General features: G+C 39.5%; 2 protein-coding genes and 1 pseudogene across 4 annotated transcripts in view; all 3 read right to left on the reverse strand.

Annotated features, from left to right (window-relative positions):
• Nucleotides 1–1,069, reverse strand: part of LOC147140719 (phosphatidylinositol 4,5-bisphosphate 3-kinase catalytic subunit alpha isoform) — a 26,228-nt gene extending 25,159 nt beyond the window's left edge. The window contains exon 1 of the mRNA XM_086042831.1: nucleotides 622–1,069. The gene's annotated coding sequence lies outside the window, so the exon portion shown is untranslated. The remainder of the gene's footprint in view (nucleotides 1–621) is intronic.
• LOC147140716 (uncharacterized) overlaps nucleotides 1–21,361 on the reverse strand; it is a 195,878-nt pseudogene that overhangs the window by 84,484 nt on the left and 90,033 nt on the right.
• LOC147140720 (calcium-activated potassium channel subunit beta-2-like) overlaps nucleotides 4,336–21,361 on the reverse strand; it is a 29,406-nt gene continuing 12,380 nt past the window's right edge. The window contains exons 2-7 of one of the 3 annotated variants that reach the window (XM_086043024.1): nucleotides 16,495–16,565; nucleotides 7,926–8,022; nucleotides 7,495–7,614; nucleotides 7,189–7,359; nucleotides 5,788–5,983; nucleotides 4,336–5,696 (exon numbers count right to left, since the gene is read on the reverse strand). In XM_086043024.1, the coding sequence (XP_085899150.1) occupies nucleotides 5,412–5,696; nucleotides 5,788–5,983; nucleotides 7,189–7,359; nucleotides 7,495–7,550 (708 nt within the window). In that variant the 5' untranslated portion in view covers nucleotides 7,551–7,614; nucleotides 7,926–8,022; nucleotides 16,495–16,565 and the 3' untranslated portion in view covers nucleotides 4,336–5,411. Of the gene's footprint in view, nucleotides 5,697–5,787; nucleotides 5,984–7,188; nucleotides 7,360–7,494; nucleotides 7,615–7,679; nucleotides 8,023–13,608; nucleotides 14,905–16,494; nucleotides 16,566–21,361 lie in introns of those variants that run through there. The other 2 variants (XM_086043023.1, XR_015088374.1) reach the window with 2 other exon arrangements.

The raw sequence follows: 21,361 nt of genomic DNA on the forward strand, positions 1-21,361 counted from the left end.
AGAACTTTTATTCAATAGTCTATATGGTCTTTGTATTAAAACGTAAGCAAGAAATTGGTGCATTTTTACCAGTTTTAAAGAGTCATAACTTTCTCATTGTTTGTTTTAGGAATATGGTAATTATAACACTGGAATCTTCTTTTAAAGATCGTCTTGACAATGCTGGTATCGTGTAACTATTAATCTTTTAAATTATACACACACACCTGCCTACATTAATTTGGATAATAGTTTTATAAGTACCAAAATAATGTTACATCTCACAACCAACACACGAAAGTATTGCAATTACGGGACACATCCAATTGTCTTCACCAGAAAACGTCTTAGCAGACTAGCTCTATCCTGGCAATTCTCTCAAAGTAAGACTTACGGTGCTAAGATGTTTTTAAGCATAAACTTGCCAGTCATCCCTCCAAACTTTATGTTATGCTACTCATGCTAGATGATAGATCATTTTCGTTCATTCGCAAATTGTCTAAGCAGATCAACTGTCACGGGCAATACGGAAAACGTCGATACCCAGCCACAAGCCAGTGTACATCAATGCCATATACATTGTGTTACTGGGTGCGTGTTTATTTCAAATGGTAAAGAAAAAGAAAACCTCATGCTAACTACCTGGGTCACAGAGCTAGTCCGAACCGGTTGGCCGCGAAGCTAGCCATCCAGCACGATCATTAGCAGCGGCGGCTAACTGCGCAAATCCCATTCGAGCCTGCATCGGAGGTCCAAGCATTAGTCCTTCCAAATCATGACCGAAATACGCTTCTTATTGTCCAGTAGTGATTCGGGAAATAATAGACGACTTCATGATGTTTCCCGTAGGGATGCCCCCAAAGTGAACGGCACACTGTGGTAGCATGCTAGCTGGTCGGAGCTAACTGCTAGCAGGCTCCTCGTGACGGACCGCCCAGTGAAGCGGCTTGTTGACGGCGGCGTTTACTGGAAACATCTTCTTGTTTATCTTCCTGTTAAAGGGAATGATGTAAAGCTGGAGGTATTTAATCGATTGGACCAGTGGTAATGAACTGGTGTCTCCCTGGGACCCTCATTTTTCTAATGGAAAATTCGTGTCCCACTTTTATAGAAATTAATAACAAAAACTTAAAAAACGTACGTAATAGGTATGTGTAAAACTTTCAAACATTGATGAGACCTTTACCAAACGGATATTTTAAAGACGATATTCTTTACTGGGACAAATATAAAAGTTATGACTCTGGTGAAAATGCACCAATTTCTGGCTAACATTTTAATATTTATCATAACAGAAACAGGAAACAAATAATGACGATGAACTAATTAACTTAAAATAGTTATACAAAGTCAAGGGCCATTACAAAATAATGGTCAAGAGCCAGGTGATCAGTTAATTTGGCACTCAAACATGCATACAAAAAATAAATTAAATCTGGAGTATGAAATCTAAAAAAAAGTTATTTTCACACAAGCCACTATTAGAGGAAATGACGATGCTGATCCGTTTCTGGAGCACAACATAATCATCCAATTATTTGAACTGTATTGCGCATTTCATACACGAGGTAATTCAAGCATTCATAGTATAACATTTAAAAGCATTTACAAACAAAAAAGTTAAAGACATTTCAAAGTAAAGTCAAGAAAAACAAGTAGCTTACGAATAGAATGTCCAGTACAACATCATTTTGGAGAACATGATTTGATTTTAAAGATCTTAATCATCGGTATGGGAAAAGAGCTTAGTTTTTTACTCTGGATTTAAAAGCATTTTCACTTGGGGTTGACTTCTCTTACCTGTATGTTGGCAGCTTATTTCAATGATGTTTAGTATAACAGCTAAATGCTGCTTCACCAGGTTTGTTTTGAACTCTGGGCTCCACTAATTGACCTGAATCTGCAGACCTCGGAGCCCTACTGGATTTATATTCCCTTAGCATTCCTTTAAAGGGGAATCAAACCAAACATATTTTTTTCAAGAATATGTTCCCAGCAGGCCCACGAGTTGAAACAAGGCATTCTGATTAATATTGTGTTTGTAGAATATGAGTTAAACAGCAAAATCCATCCCTTTTGTCCATCTCAGGGGGTGACCATTTTGTCACTTCTGTCAACTGAAAATGACATCACAAATGCTCAGGGCTCAGGTAACGACCAATAAACAGCTCAGCTTCAGAAAACAGGTCTGTCATGATTAGTGGTTACCTGAGCCCTGAGCAGTTGTGATGTAATTTTCAGTCGATAGAAGTGACAAAATGGCCACCCCCTGAGATGGAAAAAGGGCTAGATTTTGCTGTTTAACTCATATTCCACAAACGCAATATGAATCAGAATGCCTTGTTTCAACTAGTGGGCTTGCATAGAATATATTCTTCAAAAGAATTTTGGTTTGACTTCCTCTTTAACGTAATCAGGACGTAAACCATTCAGTGATTTATAGACCAGTAGCAGAATTTTAAAATCGATTCCATAGCTGAGCAGGAGCCACTGCAAAGCCTTTAGGACTAGAGTAATATGTATGTGCTCATCTCGTTCTGGTTAGAACCCAACTGCAGCGTTCTGAATAAGCTGTTAGCTGTTTGATGCTCTCTTGAGGGAGTCCAGTCAGAATACCGTTACAATAATCAAGTCTACTGGAAATAAAAGCATGGATAAGCTTTTCTTGGTCTGCTTGGAGCATGTAACCTTTCAATCTGGATATGTTTTTCAGTGATGTTTTAGTGATTGATTTGATATGACTACTGAAAGTCAGATCCGAATCAATCAGCACCCCAAGGTTTCAGACTTGGTCTTAAACTTTTAAAGACAGTGTATCCAAGTGTTTACTCACAGCAGTCTTCTTTTCTCTGTTGCCAAAACAATTAGCTCAGTTTTGTTTTGGTTTTGTTGAAGGACATATTAGTTCATCCTGGTATTAATTTGTTTTAGACAGTGACACAACACCTTAATTGAACTGGTGTCATTTGGTAATATTGATAAAAATAGGTGTGTATCATCTGCATTGCCATGATAACCAACATTTGTGTTCTGGAGAATTTGACCCAAGGGTAGCATATACAGGCTGAACAAAATGAGTTCAAAGACTGACCCTTGAGGGACCATTCCGATTTCGATCAGATTCAAACTTCCTAATGGTCACAAAACGCAGACACGCTTCGATGTAGAAAGGAAACATTAGCTGCCATGAAGGAAATCCATACATCTTCCGAAGACCAATAAGGCTTTACAAAAAGAAAACCAACATCTACCAGAACACCTGTAGCTGCATATCAAGGTGCTAGATGTAAAAGACTCAAAGCACAAACACAGCAATAATAGGTAATTGCTTTGTCTAAATGTTACTGCCTGGGATAGTGATGTCTAATATCTTCATCACAATACAGAGACTGCCGCAAATGAAGTCCACACATCTTTCTAGGGCAAACAAAGATTTACCCCAAAAAAAGTATGCACTGTGGCCAGCCAAGTTTCTGTTGACAGCCCGATCCGGACTCAAAAATTTGAGCACCGCAGTGCAAACATAGCCATTTCCCACGTGGCTTTAATTTATTCATTTTTTATTAAATACAGGTACACTCACATGGTGATACAGCATATAGTTGTCCACTATGAATTCAGGAAAAGTTGACTGAGTATTTAACACGTGAATTTGCTTTTTCTAGAAATTTCACCATGATTAAAACTAGGATATGTGTTCTACGTCATCAGTAGTGGTTTATTGTGTTAAGGTAAAAAAATGCAAACATAGTGAATCATGGAAAACACCGGCTCCATCGTCACTAAAAATACACAATCAAGAGGCTCTTTGAGTGCCCACTTCCGACAGCCACTCAGTGGGGGATACACACATACCTGCTTTTGTAGGAGTTAATAGCAATAAAGGACATGTTTTGTTCAAAAAACGTCTAAAAACCAGCTCCAAAAAACGTCTAAAAACCAGCTCCAAAAAACTATTGTATCATCAGATTTTTGGAATACACTACTCACAAAAAGTGGGGGATACTCGGCTTTCAGATGACATTTCAGGTGGAACCTAAAATGCACTACAACCAGAGAGACTGAACGAGTCACAAAAAGGCGTAGAGGTGGATGTCCTTGAAATGTTTTAGGTTGATATATGGATCAAATGCCATTTGTGAATTTTGCCGTTCAGCTGTAGGGTGCCTATTGGAAAAATCATGATGCACTTTATTAGAATTTAATATAAAATGTCGTGTTCAAAAATAGCCTCATGTATATCACCATTTCAAGCATAAATAGTACCTGTGCTTGTATGTTCAAAGTACCATTTAGAACACCTTAATAAACTGAGGATGAACACAACAATTGCGTGTACAAAAATGAATATGGAAAAATGAAATATCACAGTTTCATCAAACATTTATTTATGTAGCACATTTCAATGTGCTTCACATAACAGGTGATAAACAAACACGACTTAAGTCGAAGTACTGATATGATTCCTTAAGTAAAAGTAAAACAAACAAAAAAAAGGACCCTCTGAAATGTACTTAAAGTTGAAGTCAACCCCAAATATTTTTTTCAAGAATATGTTCCCAGCAGGCCCACTAGTTGAAACACGGTATTCTGATTAATTTTGCATTTGTGGAATATAAGTTAAGCAGCAAAATGCACTCGTTTATAGCAATCTATGGGGGCAGCCATTTTGTCTTCTGTCGACTGAAAATGATATCACAAGAGCTCACAACGACCAATCACGGCTCAGATTCAGAAAACAGGTCAGCCGTGATTGTCAACAACTCTGTTCTCTATGGTCTGTCAAATTTAGAGGACACATATTTTGACTTTACAAAGAGTTTAAAGAGGCCAACGATGTGATGCACTTTTTGTGAGTAATGTTGAAAAAAATGCCCAATAAATCTGCTCACCCCTTCTTGTACCATGAAAGTAACCAAGTATATATCATTCCAACTGACATTATAATGCTGCATACAAAAAGGAATTTCACTTCTAATAGAAAATGCATAGAATTATAAATAAAAAAGAAGTAGAAAGTAAGAAGATGATCCTCATGTAATAAAAGACTGGCGAGACCTACTGTTTTGGTTTGGTCACTTGAATAGTAACGGGCACATTATTCTGTTTTCTGAATTATACGGCGGTAAAAGAACAATGTCAAAAATCACATGATTTCTCATATAAATTATGGACAAGTTTGGGACCGTCTTATATGTCACATATCTCTCATGCAAAATATTTCATATTGCAGACAGAAAACCTGTAAACAGTCTCTAAATGATTTTCGTTTTCCTTGTAACCGCCACAGGTGACAGTTTGCTCTTTAGGAACGGTGATTCAATCATATCCTCAATCCTGAGAGAGTCAGCTGCCCCAAGTGCTTGAGCCAAAGGCATAACTTCTTAGAATGCTCATTTGGTTCTCCACTTTTACATTTGATGTCAGATGCTTCACGTCTTGATCTTCCCGATCTCTTCACACAACCTGGAGAGGTACTGGGTGAGCTTGACCATAACAATTATGAGCGCCCCTCCCACGAAGATGCACGAGGGCCACATCAGAGAGTGGAAAACGACCGTGTGGTCATACAGACGAGTCAGGAGAACCATCTCCTGCTGCTCGCTTGGGTCGTAGTAGCAGGTAACCTGCTGGTTGGCCTTCAGATGCTCGGATATGTTCATGATCATGGTGTGCATTTGGGCACTGTCCTTCTGGCACCTGGGCACATAAAAACACTGCAACAAAAGGATTGGATGTGAGCAGTTGTCCACCTGTTTAGCTGCCTAACTCCAAATCCTATAAAGTAAATCCTCGCGTACTACTCACTTCCGAGCTGGCATCCTGTGTCTCTTCATTGTGAGATAATCGACTGATGCGGCCTGTGTTGTTGACGTTCACATAGACTTGCAGGCAGGGGTATTTGGAGACTCGCCAGCAGTCTGAGCCACAGTTGTAGGAACAGTTAATGTCTGCCGTGACCGTGGAGTTGACAACAACGCACACACCTTCCTCTGTCCACGCACTGTTTTGACATTTAAATGGAGGTGCAAATTTAATGTAAATTACAAAACAACAACACCAAAAAAAAAAACAGTCAAAGATTTGACAGAAGATTTTTTTCTAGGCTTAAAAGAGTGAACCCCCGGCTATTCACTTGACGCCCCACCACCATATTTGTTTTTAATTACCTACAGATGCCACAAGACGGCAGCTAAGCACTACTTATTATTTCTAAATGAAATCACTTGAACATACAGTGGTGCCTTGAGATAGGAGTTTAGTTTAGATGCAAGATGTTTTAATACAAACAATAGCACTCTATAATATTACACTTAACAGCAAAAACACATACCAATGACATAATAAAAAAAATGTAATGAATTAAAAAGTTTTTGCCACATTTTTTTGCTTCAACTCAAAGCCCGTTATACTGCTCTTTCTAGTGTGAGTGCCTTGGCCAACTTGGAGGAGTATAATAATGACATACGGAGATACACAGAGCTGGTCAAAACTCCTCAGTAAGCTGCAAAAATTAGTCATTCTTTGCAGAGGACAAATAATATATGCATGTGATTATTTTTATATTATCTGTGATGCTACAAATCTTCAAATTCCCATTGTACAAAGGGTTATAATACTGCAACATTAATGGCATTTTGCGTCTAAGCAGACTTGTGGTTGCATTAAATACACAATGTGTATTTTTCTGGTTTTAGGTTTAGTTAACTTCAACTGGGAGAAGCAATAACTATCTTTGAAGCCTCTCTTTTAAAAATTGTTTCACCATCTGCCAAATTGCTGCTTGTTTTGAAGTGAGTTCAGTTCACTGCTGCTGCACAGCGCTCACCCTTTTCAAATTTTTGCTTGCAAGTCAAAGCAAAACAAAAATACAAATCAGCCGAATGACGGCTCATATTTGGAAAAACTCATAAATCGTGTCACTCGAATCGCAAGGTGCCACAGTACTTCATTGACACCAAGATGCCACCAGATGGCATCAAGCAATACTGCAATTGCTTTCGTTTGAGTACATAAACAGCGAAAGTAGCAGACAGGTTCCCGAAAAAAAAATCTGCAAATGCTCAACTCAAATAAGCAGGGATCACTGTCTCAAGAAGTTTTTATTTCACTATCATTTAAATTTGCAAGTGAAGATAACACAGTTGTAAAGTAACAATTTCTTACATGTAAAGTACAGTTTTTGAATATGACAATGTGGACCTTTACCTTTCAGCATATGAGCGTAATATAGTGATCCCAAGTACAAAGTACATCATGACTGAGGAAAGGATCATTCCGAGACCCAGGAGAATGGCTCGATCTTCACCAGGCTTGAGAGCTGTCACAGTCTTTTTCTTGTCCAGTAAATCAACCTCCCGGAATTTCTGATAAATTGACCTGACAATAACAGAACGGATGAGACAGAATTGCATTGTTACGTTGAAGCCACACAGAAAATATAACAACCTGGAAATCTAAGTGCTTGTTTACAGAGCTTCTCTTGATACATCCATCCACTTGCCCCTTCCTCACCTCCTTTCATTTCCTACGCCTGATGCTGTATTTTTGGCCCCGGCCACAAAGAACATTTTTCTTGATGATCCTCTTCCTCCTTTACTCACTGAAGTGGAACAGGGAGATTGCTGGAAAGACCTGAAATGAAAGATGAAATACTTTGGCAGAGAAATTACAGGAACAACAAATCAAACTATACCTACCTTTGGTGCATGTCTACTCTTATTTGGTGCGATACTTAAAGAGATTATATCTCCACCTATGAATAATCCTGCGCTCCCTCATTCTTATGTTCTCAGAACGGGATCGTTCCAGTTATGGTTAACTTCCTGGTGACGGCTACCAGGTAAACATCCCATTTTGAACACAAAGAAACACTAAAAATGTAAAGTAGATGACAGATGAATGGTGTAATGCTGACGATGGTTGGGAGGCAGTGAAAAACCTACCCGCTGGATCATGAATGCTGTCAACACAAAGTCATTGGGTCCTCGCTTGGCAAAACAACAGCACCTTGCATGGGGATCCTTTTTCTCTCTGCAGCTCCTACCATGAATGTAAAACATATGCACATACATGAGACAGTCCTTATTGGAGAAGCTGTTAATGAATATGAGGCATTATGAGTAATTAGGTCTGGGTCATTAAAGTGGAACAAGATGAGGGACTTATTTAGTTACATAGTATCACTGTCAGGCATAATCCTCACATCCAAATTCACTACTTTTCAGGAAATTAAAAATAAGCCATCCTGTGACAAAAACCTTTAATACTTCACAAACGTTGGTGAACGTGGATACATTATCTTCTCAAATGCTTTCTCAAAAGTACCACATCCCTGACTGATGAAATAAATAAAACGCTGAGCTGACTGTATAAAGGTGGAAATGAATCTGCAGGCAAACATACCTTCATGGCTTCCCAGTTCCTTCTGCACCAAAACATTACAGCAATCCATTTTTAACACACAGGGCTCAAATGTATCTAAACTCACTATTTTCACTCGTTATTATTTAAAAAACATCCAGACTTTCAATCTTGAGGCGACAATGCTGCACAGCTCCCACAAAGTGAGTGCTGAGGCTGAGTTTTACAACACATCTCAGACAAGCATTCAAGAAAGTGAATGGATTTGATCCCCAGCTATTTTAAAGACTTTAATTTGATTAATAATGGGCAAAAATAACAGACAATGCGGTGAAAGACCAATTAGTGAAAAAAAGAATTGACTATATTTTGACATACCAGATTTCTGCCCGACAGCGACTACAGATTTTATATACAGTATACAAACCTTATATGTGTCAAACTCAAGCCTTCCCAGATCCATCATCATTTTCTGTGGCCCACTAAAATAAACTAAATGTCATGCTAATAATTTTTTTTTTCACTTTGGGAGAAAATCTTTACCAAAATTACAAATTTTCCTCACCTTTTACAGATGTTACAAGCCTTTTTTCCACCAAATCCCTTCTTAATGTACATTGAAGTATTTTAAGTTGTGCTCATATGCAAACATATCCTGGCAGAATTTGTAAGATGTACTGCATAACACTACGATTTAAATTAAACTGTAAGGCATTTCAGAATATGTCATGTCATCTTCCAAACCCCTTATCCTATAGAGGCTCGCGGGGAGTTGCTGGAGCCTATCCCAGCCGTCAATGGGCGAAGGCAGACTACACCCCGAACTGGTCGCCAGCCAGTCGCAGGGCACACATAGACACTGTCACTGAGCGGGAATCGATCCCACGCTGCCCGCACACAACTCAGGCGTGTGTACCACTACACTATCAGTGACCAATCATTTCAGAATAGCATAATCATTTTCAGAATAGCATAATCATTAAACAAAACATGCCAATGAAAAAATAATGGCATCATTCTGTCCCCAAAATATGCCTATATGTCACAGATTTTGCCAGGCGATGTAAATTCATTAGCGTAACTGTATATTGGTTAGCCACTAGCATCTCCCTAATAAACGACGATTCAATACATATCTCGATATATGGGGTGTGATATGTTTCATTGAAATCAACTCAACTAACTGTTATAACAACAATCGCTGCATACAAAGTGCTGTACATGGAGCAAAAATGATTCATACAACAACAAAGACAGTTACAACAATAAATGAATAACAACCATCCATCAATTATCCAATCTGCATGCTGGAACATATCCCTGAATTGGTTGGAAGCCAATCTCAGAAATTAATAGCATAAAAACAGTAAAAAGCACAAAACACTAAAACAAAACTGATGTTGAGTCAAAGCCAAAGAACAAAAGTGTGCTTTAAGATGAGTTTTAAAGATGGGAGGAGAGGGGACTCGCCTCATGTTTAGTGGGAGGTCATTCCATAGAGAGGGACCGGAAACTGAAAAGGCTCGATACCCTCTAAGCCTTCGCTTAGTCCTCGGTACCTCCAGTAGTGTCTGGTCCACAGACAAGAGCGTAGGGGTGGAGGAGCTCAGAGAGGTAAGGTTGGGCGAGACCATTTTAAAGATTTGAAAACACAGTAAAATGTTCAGGGACCCAGTGAAGGGATGCCAGAGTTGGAGTTATGTGCTCCCTCCTATAAGCACCAGTTTGGAGGTGAGCAGCAGCGTTTTGGAGCAACTGCAGGTGCTTGAGGGTGGATTGGCTAACTCCAAAATTAAGTGCATGACAGTAATCCAGCATAGAAGTGACAAAGACATGGATTACTGTTTCAAAGTGCTGTTGAGAAAGGAGAGGCTTTACCTTAGCCAGCTGCCTAAGATAAAAACAGATGGATTTAACAACAGCACCAGTTTGCCAGTCCAGTAAAATCACTGTTCCGTTTAAGAGCCAAGGTCGAAACTGTTGGTTCGGTTCAGTAGAATTACGATCTGATTCGATCTGGTTCGACTCAGATTGAGAGGGTTTCTTGTTGTCATTTTGTACATACATTCGGTATGAATGAATGAACATATCTCGATATATTTTAAAGTGGAACGATTCGGTGAGATTCAATGCACTTGTATCCGTTAAAACAAAACCAATTTTCCAATTCAAATTGTTTTTTCATACATTCAAAGTTTTTACTATTTTGTATGACTACTGCTTTAAATTTAAATTTGTTATAACAACTCAAGAAAATTTGGGTATACCGTACATAATAATGTGATGGGGGGATTATACAATTTATATGAGTATCACACAGTTCTCACCTCCCTCCGAGGGAAAATTATTGGACACCCCGAATATACACTATTCACATATGTACTGTATTCACACTTGAATTAGAATTACAATTAATATTAGAATGAGTTCAGATGCAGTAATTCTAGATTCACCATGCAATATACAACTAGCAGACCCAGAGTTTTCACTGAAGGGGGAAACAAGTTGATGCACTGGGAGCAAAGTAGAACGAAAACAATCCAACAAGTTTTTGGGCGATGACAAATTTTTTTCATTGTATTACATTCCCAGCTGCTTCAGGAAAAGGTTTATGAGAGTGACACAAGACATCTGAAGGAAACTATTTAAGTGATCATGCTTTCCTGGAAAGGTTCTGTAATATTTTGCATGCATTCCCACCTCAAAGAATTACACTTACATGATTTTGACGCCGTGCCTTACAACTTTTCTCCGTCGTGTGAGCACGCTGGCCATTGCGTCGCAAGTGCCTCAAGTTCCACACATACCTGTATTGATTTCAGCTAAACATGGACACATACATTTTAAGAATCACAATCTTACTCCTTCAACTAACTTTCTTCTAACTAACTTCAGACTAAAACTTGTGAACTCCTGTAAGAGTGGTGCACTTGTTGTTCGCCATGCTCCACATTGTACAGAGGCTGGACTTACTGTGACAGGTGACTTCCTGTCAATAAGCTCATAAGGACTTGCTCGTGTCATTCTTCTGAATGATTTAGAGGAAAGGGCTGGGAGTCTCTTTGAGTCTAACCTTGCAGAAGCCTCCAGGGCAGCTCCAACAGAATGGAGGCGGGACTTGAGATATTCAAGCAAAATTTGAATCTTCCAGAAATGATTTCAAGATGTGATTTGCCATCTAACAATGGATTATAGGAGTAATGAATGAATAAAGTGACTCATTACATTTTTGATTTACAGTACATGATTGGTGTTAGCTTATAGTAATTGCCTAAGTCATTTTTAAGTTATACTGTCAAAATATCAATTTAAAACATAAAAAGATATATATGCTTACTAAAAATGGTGTTGATTTATTTCCATCTAGATTCTCAATCATCCAGGTCATGGTAACCTGCAAGGCAACTGGATTGTTCAGGATTTCAGAAAATATTCACTTAGGCAATTATCCTATTAGGTTAACGTTGTGTTGTATTTTATTGTATTGTATAATACAGTAGTGCTTTGAAATATGAGTGAACCATCTTATGAGTTTTTTTAAATATGAGCCATTGTTCAGCCGATTTCTTCTACTCATTTAACAACAAGCATTTCAATTTGACAGATAGAGAAAGATTCTTGGGGGAAAAAAGAGGCTTTAAGATGTCATGTCATGTCATGTCATGTCATGTCATCTTCCAAACCGCTTATCCTATACAGGGTCGCGGGGAGTTGCTGGAGCCTATCCCAGCCGTCAACGGGCGAAGGCAGACTACACCCCGAACTGGTCGCCAGCCAGTCGCAGGGCACACATAGACACTGTCACTGAGCGGGAATCGATCCCACGCTGCCCGCACACAACTCGGGCGTGTGTACCACTACACTATCAGCGGACCCTAGGCTTTAAGATGTTCAATTAAACTTCCAGGTGACGTTAACTGTCAAATTATTAAACAGCAACAATTACGCATTGTGTATTTGTAACAACCGCAATCCTTTAAGCCCGCTAGTTTAATTGTAACACAGAATGAGAATTGCCGTATAAGGGCTAATGAATAGCATCTACAGAATGTGGCGGTATCATAACCCTCTCCGCATCTTGAACACATATAGACAGTCAATTAATGAACCCATTAAGGCCGGGAGCGCATAATCGCGCTTCTTCCACTAGAGCCAGGAGCACTGTTGCAGGTTTCTCCCTTTAAAGCTAGAGAGCGTTTACGTCATGCTCTTTTTTCAATCCACTTCTCAGTCTCTTAACCAATGAAATGCATCATTGTTTTGAGTTATGTACATGGTTAGGGGACGAATTAAACTCATATCTCAAGGCACGACTGAAGACAAAATGTAGAGCATGAGTATTGCCATATGTAATACTAGCCCAATGAGCAAAATCTACATGATAGATGCTTCACGTTCTTGCAATGTGTGACTTCACCCAGCAGGAACTTATTGTTCAGACTTCAGACCACCTGTTCTAAGTTAAGAAACCACATATCTTAAGTCTGACACATACATACACTATCAACTGACCTTACAGTATACGTATATCCTGTATAGATGTGACTGATGTGGCTTGGTTCACATTTCTTGCAGTTGCCGCTCTCCCGTCTTGAAAGCGTGAGTGGATGAGTGGCAAATCTTGATGGCATGTGACAGACAACATAACTGTAAAGCAGGTGTTTATTTCTATTTGTATTTTTTTTTCTTGGAGCTCCGTTGCAAAGCTCATAGAGATGGTAACATCAAACAAAGGTGAACATAAATTCAAATAACTCCCCAGACTGACTACTTTACACCGATATAATGTGTCCTCTTTGTAATTTATAAAAACTATTTGATTTTGATGGTGTTTCCTCCCACTTTGTGTGCTTGGTCGTTCAAAGCACACTTTTGCTATCAACGCGCTCTTTGATGAAGAATGTGTCAGCATGTATTTTTGCCTTGTCCTTCCAGTGATTATTGCTTTACTGTCAGGTGTTCTTGTGTTTGATGACTTTAAATAGCCACAACTGACCAACACGCCCGCTGACTTCGAGGGTGGGAAGTGAACACCTACCTGAAGTGTATAAACAATATAAAGCCTGAATTAAAAGCAACTTGTAATCATTCTTTGATTTATGACTCATAATTGCTTACTACATTTGGCCAAACTCCAAAAGTAAAGAGCATTTTATTGACACATAATAAAATATAATCTTAATGGGTATTAGACAATATTAATATTCCCCAGTCAAGGGGAACGTTGATAAATAATAAACATGTCATTCAATCCAATATGCACGAGCATGCCATGAAGATTAACCAGTAAATCCTTTGAATATTAAACTACTGAATGTGATATTGGGAGACCATCTATATAGCCTCTTATAGGCCACATATAGTGCTCATCTGTCAACTTTCTTTTTTTTTTTTTTGCTTTATTAATAGCTGCATGATATTTCATTGTACATAAAGGAATAGTGATGACTATTGATGCAGTGCAGTCTTTAAAATCCTACTTCTTCCTGATGGGCTGTTATGATAATCCAGACTTTGGCTACAACTGTCAACAGTGGCTTTTCCAAATTGTTCTGGTCTCCCGGGGCCGGCAGCTGGTCACCTCATATTTAAACTCTTACCCGAAGCAAACAGGATGCCTACCATACCTGTGTAAGTAACTTGAGTCCGTTCAGTGTTGTCACGCTTCAAATGATTTGGTCCCAGCACAGTGAATGAATGGCTGGTTGTGACTGGCACCAGTCTGGGCCTGTTGCTATGTTTTTTTCAGGCACTGGTACCTCATCGGGGGAATCCATGATCTGTTATTTCAAACATCGCTACCTTTACTATGTGTACTGTGCACCGTACTCGGGCACCTTAAAAGCAATGCCTTCAAGATGTTACCATTTTGTGCCACAGGGTGTCTCTCCAACCTAACAGGAACAAACTCACTACTGCTGCATGTATGGAGTGTCTCCTCGTGCTTAAGACCAAGTTTCTTAACAGATTATACATTCCTTATGACAATATTTGATTAGATCTGTCTTTTCCACAATATAAATGCAAAAGACTGCATATACTATTCAAGGGGTGGACAAGCTTTTGTTTTCCAAGGCGATATTACTATTTTTAAAATAGATAGCTGGGCCAGGTTATTTCATAGTTGAAGTGAAAAAAATAAGTGGATGCAAAATATTTTATTTTATTAATATAATAAAATTATTAAATTAAACAATTAGTTCCATGCATCCATTTTCTCTACCGCTTTATCACTGAGGTCACAGTTGTGCTGGGGTCTATCCTGAACTGGTGTCCCTCATCTTTAAAAACCAGCAGAGGAGGTGGAGAGTCTGGAATCTACAACTGTGGAGGGGCTTCCCTGGACAGCCACTCTGGAGATTACATGGTTTGCTCGGGGTCGGGGATGGGGGGGATTTCAAAGCAGGCAGAGAGCATTCAGATGGCTATGGCTGAAAGGAAATGCGCCGTGGCGGAACCAGGCTTCAAGGATGCTGGTTCTGCTGTTAACCCCCTCTGTGCCATGGTGTTGTGGCTTAGTAGACGAAACCACAATAAAGCAGTGGGTGCCCACTTGAAAACCTGGTGAAGTCAGAAGAGGTTGAAATCATATACACACATGGACACAATTGTTGGGAAAAAAAAAACAGTGGTCACAGAAATAATTTCAATCTGACAAACATAAAATGAAATATACATTTAATAAAATAAATTCTGAAAAAAAAAACAATTAAAAAAATACTTAACCTATGAAAATCAAACATTGTTTTTGAATTGTGGTTCAACAAAATTATTTTAAAAAACAAACTCATGAAACAGGCCTAGACAAAAATGAAGTACCCTTAACTTAACCCTTTTTAACTTTCGATGAGAGTTGTGGGCCTCTCAGCAGGTATTTTGACCCACGCTTCATGAGGAAACTGCTCTAGTTGTCATAGGCTTAAAGGGTGCTTTCTCCATGTTTCAGCTCCTTCCACAGTTGTTCAATAGGATTTAGATCAGGGCTCATAGTTTAGCCATTGTTGGATGTTTCTAAGTGCGTATTTTGAGTCATTATCCAGTTGCAAGACCGATGACCAAAGACTGAGACCTATAGTTTTGCGCACTGGGCGAAACATTTCTCTCTAGAATACCTTGGAAGTCATTGTACCCTGCGCATGTGTTTGTGTAGTGCACTTTTGGCTCATGGATGATGTGATCTGACACTGATGTAAGATCACCTTTAATTTCTTTGCAGGTTGATTATGTTAACATTCGTATTATCAGTCTGTTTAATTTTTCATTAATTTTCCTCCTGCGGACATGTCCAAGGAGGTTAGCTACAGTCCTGTGGATCCTAAATTTCCAAATAATTGGGCAATTTCTGCGCAAATCATGCATCTGTGATGCATCCATCCATCCATTATCTGAACCGCTTATCCTCGCAAGGGGCGCAAGCATGCTGGAGCCTATCCCACCTGTCTATGGGCAGTATAGGCGGGGGACACCCTGAACTGGTTGTCAGCCAGTTCAGTCTGTGATATTTATCATTTTAAAGACAACACAGATAATTGAAAAAAAAAGATAACCAATAACCAATTTCATTGGGAAAAAAAAAGTATTATATTAATGCAACATGAGGTTTTCCGGTCCCTCCCTTGATGATCTTCCATTAACATTAGGCAAGCCCCCTCTCATGGCAATCATTAAATCTTGTCTTTCAACTTTTTTATTCTTTGGCTTTCGACTCAGCATGAGACTTTTTTAATATTTGTTTTAATGTTTTATTGTGTTTCCATTTTTACGTAATTAATTATTGTTTTAACCATCTTTGTTGTCATATGTCATACTTTTACTTTATGTAGCCTACAGCACTTTTGTTGGCAGCTATGGTTGTTTTATTTAAGTGCTCTATAAATAAAGTTTACTCGAGTTGAGTTGAGTATGTGTGCAGAACTTAATTGAAGCATGAATCTTTCTTCTCTGAAATATTTGTATTCCAGTCAATGGTTGTTTGTCTATGTATATATATATGTGACCTATTATTGAAGATCAACGATCTTGGCTACAATCTTTGCTAATGCTCTCTTTGTTTTTATGAGAGCTGTCCGTTACAGCAGAAGCCTATACAGCAGATCACAGAGGTGTCTACATTGGCTTGCAAAAGTATTCGGCCCCTTTGAACATTTTTACCTGATGACACATCCATTCCATCCATTATCTGAGCCACTTTATCCTCACGAGGGTCGCGACCGTGCTTGAGTCTATAAAGATATAAAATTGGAAATTTTTATGAAGACTCAACACCAAGTGGGACACACTCGTGAAGTGGAACAAAATTCATCCGATATTTACATTTTTTTTTTTTTAGAAAAATAATGTTTTAAAAAAAAGAAAAAGTAAGGTGTACGATATTATTCGGCCCCTTTTGTCAGTGCAGCCACTCACTCCACAAGTTCCCTGATGATCCAATGTTGACCAAAATTAAATGACTGATGATTATAAATAGTCCATCTGTGTGTAATCTAATCTCAGTGTAAATGCACCTGCTCTGGGATGGCAAGAGGTCTGGTAAAACAATATTGCAGAACAAACAGCATTATGAAGACCAAGGAACACACCAGGCATGTCCGAGATACAGTTTGAAGACGTTTAAAGCAGGATTAGGAGATGAAAAGATTTCACAAGCTTTAAAGAGGAAGTCAACAAAAAATCTTTTCAATAATACTGTATGTTCTATGCGCCTTCACTAGTCTAAACATGGCATTCTGATTATTCTTGTGTTTGTGGAATATGATTTAAACAGCATAATCCACCCGTTTTTAGCCACCTCATTGTCACTTTTGTCAACTGAAAATTCGACACACTACATAAATCTGACTTTTATAGAAGAGTGGGAAGAAGAAAGCATTTCTCAAAGACAACCATAAAAAGTCCCGTTTGAAGTTTGCCAAGCCGCCTGGGAGACACAACAAACACGCAGAAGAAGATGCTCTTGTCACATGAGACCAAAATGGAACTTTTGGGCCTAAATGAAAAATGTTATGTTTGACATAAAAGTAACACGGCACATCACCCTGAAAACATCATCCCAACTGTCAAACATGGTGGTGGCAGCATCATGGTCTCAAGGTGCTTTTCACCAGCAAGGACTGGGAAGATAGAGTTGATGGGAAGATAGTCAAATGGAAGGCCATTTTGGAAGAAAACCTGCAGAGGTCTGCAAAACTGAGACTGGGACGGAGGTTTACCTTCCAACAAGACAATGATCCTAAACATAAAGCAAAATCTACAATGGGATGATTAAAAATTAAACATAGGTGTTAGAATGGCCAAGTCAAATCCAGACCTGAATCCAATTGTGAATCTGTGGAAAGATCTGAAGACTGCTGTTCACAAATGCTCCCCATCTAATCTACCTGAGCTAAATCTGATTTGTTTCAAAATTTCTCTAGATGTTCTCTAGATGTGCAAAACTGAGACATACCCCAAAAGACTTGCAACTGTAATCACAGATAAAGGTGGTTATATTGACTCAGGGAGCCCAAATACTTTTGCACGCCCCACTTTTCAGTTTTTTATTTCTAAAAAAAAAGGTTTAAAATATTGTATGAGTTTTGTTCCACTTCCCGATTGTGTCCGATTTGGTGTTGATTCCTTACCAAAAAAATCAAATCTTATCTTTATGTTTGAAGCCTAAAATGTGGCAAAAGTCCAAAGTTTCAAATGGGGGGAATACTTTGGCAAGCCACGGTATAATGATCATTGTTAAGCGGTTCAGAAAATGTATGGATTGATGTTCTGCATAATTCAGATCATTCTATGAGTTGGGAGTAATAATCATTGTTCTGCTTGCACTGCCCCATACAGCCAATGAGCAAAGAAAACAGTACTGTACTGTATATTACTCGAAATCTCCACTCCTTCCCAATCAGTTTATACCCAGGCCTAGATGTAGCCTTGGAAAAATAGCAAACCCACAGTAAAAAAGAAACAAATCTCGCACAATGAGGGAAAAAAATTATTCACTGGCAAATAAGGTAGACGTTTGCTTTTCATGTTTTAATCTAAATATCGCAACAATGATTGTATGCTACCCTTGAATGTAACATTTGGAGGTGAATTTAGATTAAAGGGGAAGAAAGGCAATTCTGTGTCTTTGTTTCCTAAGATCTAAAAATAGCTCTTGCTGAGCAGGCACTAAATCCGACATGCAGTCTCTTTTACTGCTCCATCTCCCTGTTTGTCTTTAGTTTCACTATCTCAATGCATTTCGGAATACAATAAATATTCAGAAACTGTTTACGCACCATTCGATAAGGATTAATAGTTATAAGTGCATGAAATCTCACTGCCATTTTGTTAATCAAACTCTGCAGACTTTAGTCTCCCATTTGCTAATCGTGACAAACAACAAGCTACACCCTCAATTTGCATTTAGCCACAAAAAATGTCATCAAAGCAAAGCTTCTGTTTCTAAGATGATGACGCAGACTGCCACTACTGCCGTATCCAAGCAGCACAATGTCAACAGGTCCACCTCATATTTTTCAGCATTGCTGCAATGCTTATATCCCTAGCAACCTTATTGTCCTGCAGATTTACTCCCTGCCCCCACCCAGACACAACTGTACTACTGCTAGTCACATTTATAGCTAGAATGAACACTCAGATCTAATTTTGAGGGAATTTATCAAGAATAATATAATGTCATTTTCCACTAATTTTATGTATGGACAGAATACAATAAATGGATGTAAGCGTGAATGAATAGTATTCAGGGAATTCGATTGCCCATAAATCTTAGATTCCGTAAAACCTGGTTTGGAAGGAATTCACCTCACATCATTGGTGGGAAACACCCGCACACAGGGAATGCAGCGCATCTATTTTCATTGCTCCTGGCTCAATGAGAGAGAAGCAAAGAGGCACCATATGGGAAACTACCCATACTTGAACCAAGCAGCAATAAATCTGGACTGCAGTTTTTAGCCACTATGTATCCAAAATCCATGACTGCCAAAAACGACGCTAAAAGGAGCATTCACAGTTTTTACATCTGTGTGAGAGAATTATGATGTACTGTGATACTCAATCATCTGTATTTGTTTTCTGAGGATGTGGCTTAAATATGATGTGGGAGACTGGGAGTTGCAGATAAAAATGTAAAAAAAAAAAAAAAAGATGAGTGCTGCAATAATTGAGTGGGAGGAAGGATCAGACGGCTCAGAGGCTGTAACTCCAGTATTCCTGCTTCAACCAAACCCATCACTCTTGATGACACATCTATCATAATGTATTGTGTATAGGCTACAAATACTGTAAATGTTAACCCTTACTCCATGACCAGAATATCACTACAGTAGAATACAATCATGAGCAGTTTTCAAGAAAGCAACAGTGGTTTGCCAAAATACCCAAGGTAGATTAAGCCTTTCTTTTCTGTTGTACTGAAAGAAATTCAAACACTATTACTTGCAAGGAGACGGTATGAAAATTGTGACAAGTAAATAAGGGATGCTCTGAAAATGTTTGCTGCAGGTGCAACAATGCATTCGAAAGACCTGCAATGTGGTATTTCATACATGTCATCATCTGACACAGGGGAGGGCAGAAGTAGGGTGGCAATGTCCGTCAACAGAGCTGAAATTAATCACCCCTGAAATACGGTGTGCGGTACAGGGTAAAATAATTTTCTGAAGCTAAGAACCCAATTTTCTTGTAGGAGTTGACAACCTAGGCTCTGGAGAGGAGGTTCCATCAGGAAGTCGACTCAGATTCAGATAGAGCAGTGTGGTTTTCATCCTGGCTGTGGAACAGTGGACCTGCTCTACCCGGCTGCATGAATGTGGAGGGTACATGGGGATTCTCCCTGTGCAGGCATTCGAGCGTGTCCCCCAAACAGACCAGTGGGGGCTTGTTCTGTTCCTGTACAACCAGTGTCAGAGGTTGGTCCAATACTTCCGGCAAATCAATTGAGTCTGGTTAATTTCCACTGAGGGTTGGACCCAGCCAAGGCTGGCCTTTGTCACCAATTCTGAAAAAAATCTTTATGGAGAGAATTTCCAGGCACAGATGAGGTGTTGAGGGGGTCCAGTTCGCTGGCCTTAGTACAGTGTCTCTGCTTTTTGCAGATGATATACTGTAGTTCTGTTGGCTCCTATTCACTGCGATCTTCAACTCTCACTGGAGCACTTCGCAGACGAGTGTAAAGCAGTTTGGGATGAGGACCTCCAAATCTGAGACAATGGTCCTCAGTCGGGAAAGGGTGGAATGCTGTTTATGGGTCAGGAATGATATCCTGCCTCTAGTGGAGGAGTTCAAGTATCTTGGGAAAAACTGAGTAGGAAATCACCAGGCGGATTGTTGCAGCATCTGCAGTGATGCGGACACTGCATTGGTCTAACATGGGGAACAAGGAGCTTAGCCGAAAAGCTCTCACCTATGGATGTGATCTGTGGATCATGACCGAACGAACAAGAACACAGATACAAGAGGGGGAAATTAGTTTACTCTGCAAGGTGACCGGTCTATCACTTAAAGAGAGGTTGAGAAGTCATCCAGGAGGGACTCAGAGTAGAGGAGCCTGATGAGGTGGCTTGGGCATCTGGTTTGGATGTCTCCTGGATGGCCCCCTTATAAGGTGCTCCAGGCACATCCCACCGGCGAGTGTCAAAGCTCTTGATGTACCGGTAAATCTACGTTGCTCCCAAACTCATCTATGGTCACGAGTTGTGGTCATGACTGAAGGAACAAGATCATGGATGTAATTGGCTGAAATCAGTTTCCTGCGTAGAGGGCTGTTACGGTTAGGGTGAGAAATGTGGTCATCTGGGAGGGCTCAGAGTAGAGCCACAGATGAGGTGGCCTGCGTATCTGGTTAGGATGCCTCGTGGACGCTTCTATTTTGAGGTGCTCCGGGCATGTGACAATGGGAGGAGGCCCTGGGGAAGTCCAGGACACTCTGGAGAGACTGGTGATGTCTCTTGGCTGTCCTGGGTACATCTCAGGATACCATGAAGTAGCTGGGCTAAGCCATATCTGGACTTCCCTTTTTAGG

Source organism: Filicampus tigris, chromosome 10, assembly GCF_054856515.1.
Source record: "Filicampus tigris isolate MCC_2025a chromosome 10, RoL_Ftig_1.0, whole genome shotgun sequence".
In the NCBI taxonomy this organism is placed as follows: domain Eukaryota; kingdom Metazoa; phylum Chordata; class Actinopteri; order Syngnathiformes; family Syngnathidae; genus Filicampus; species Filicampus tigris.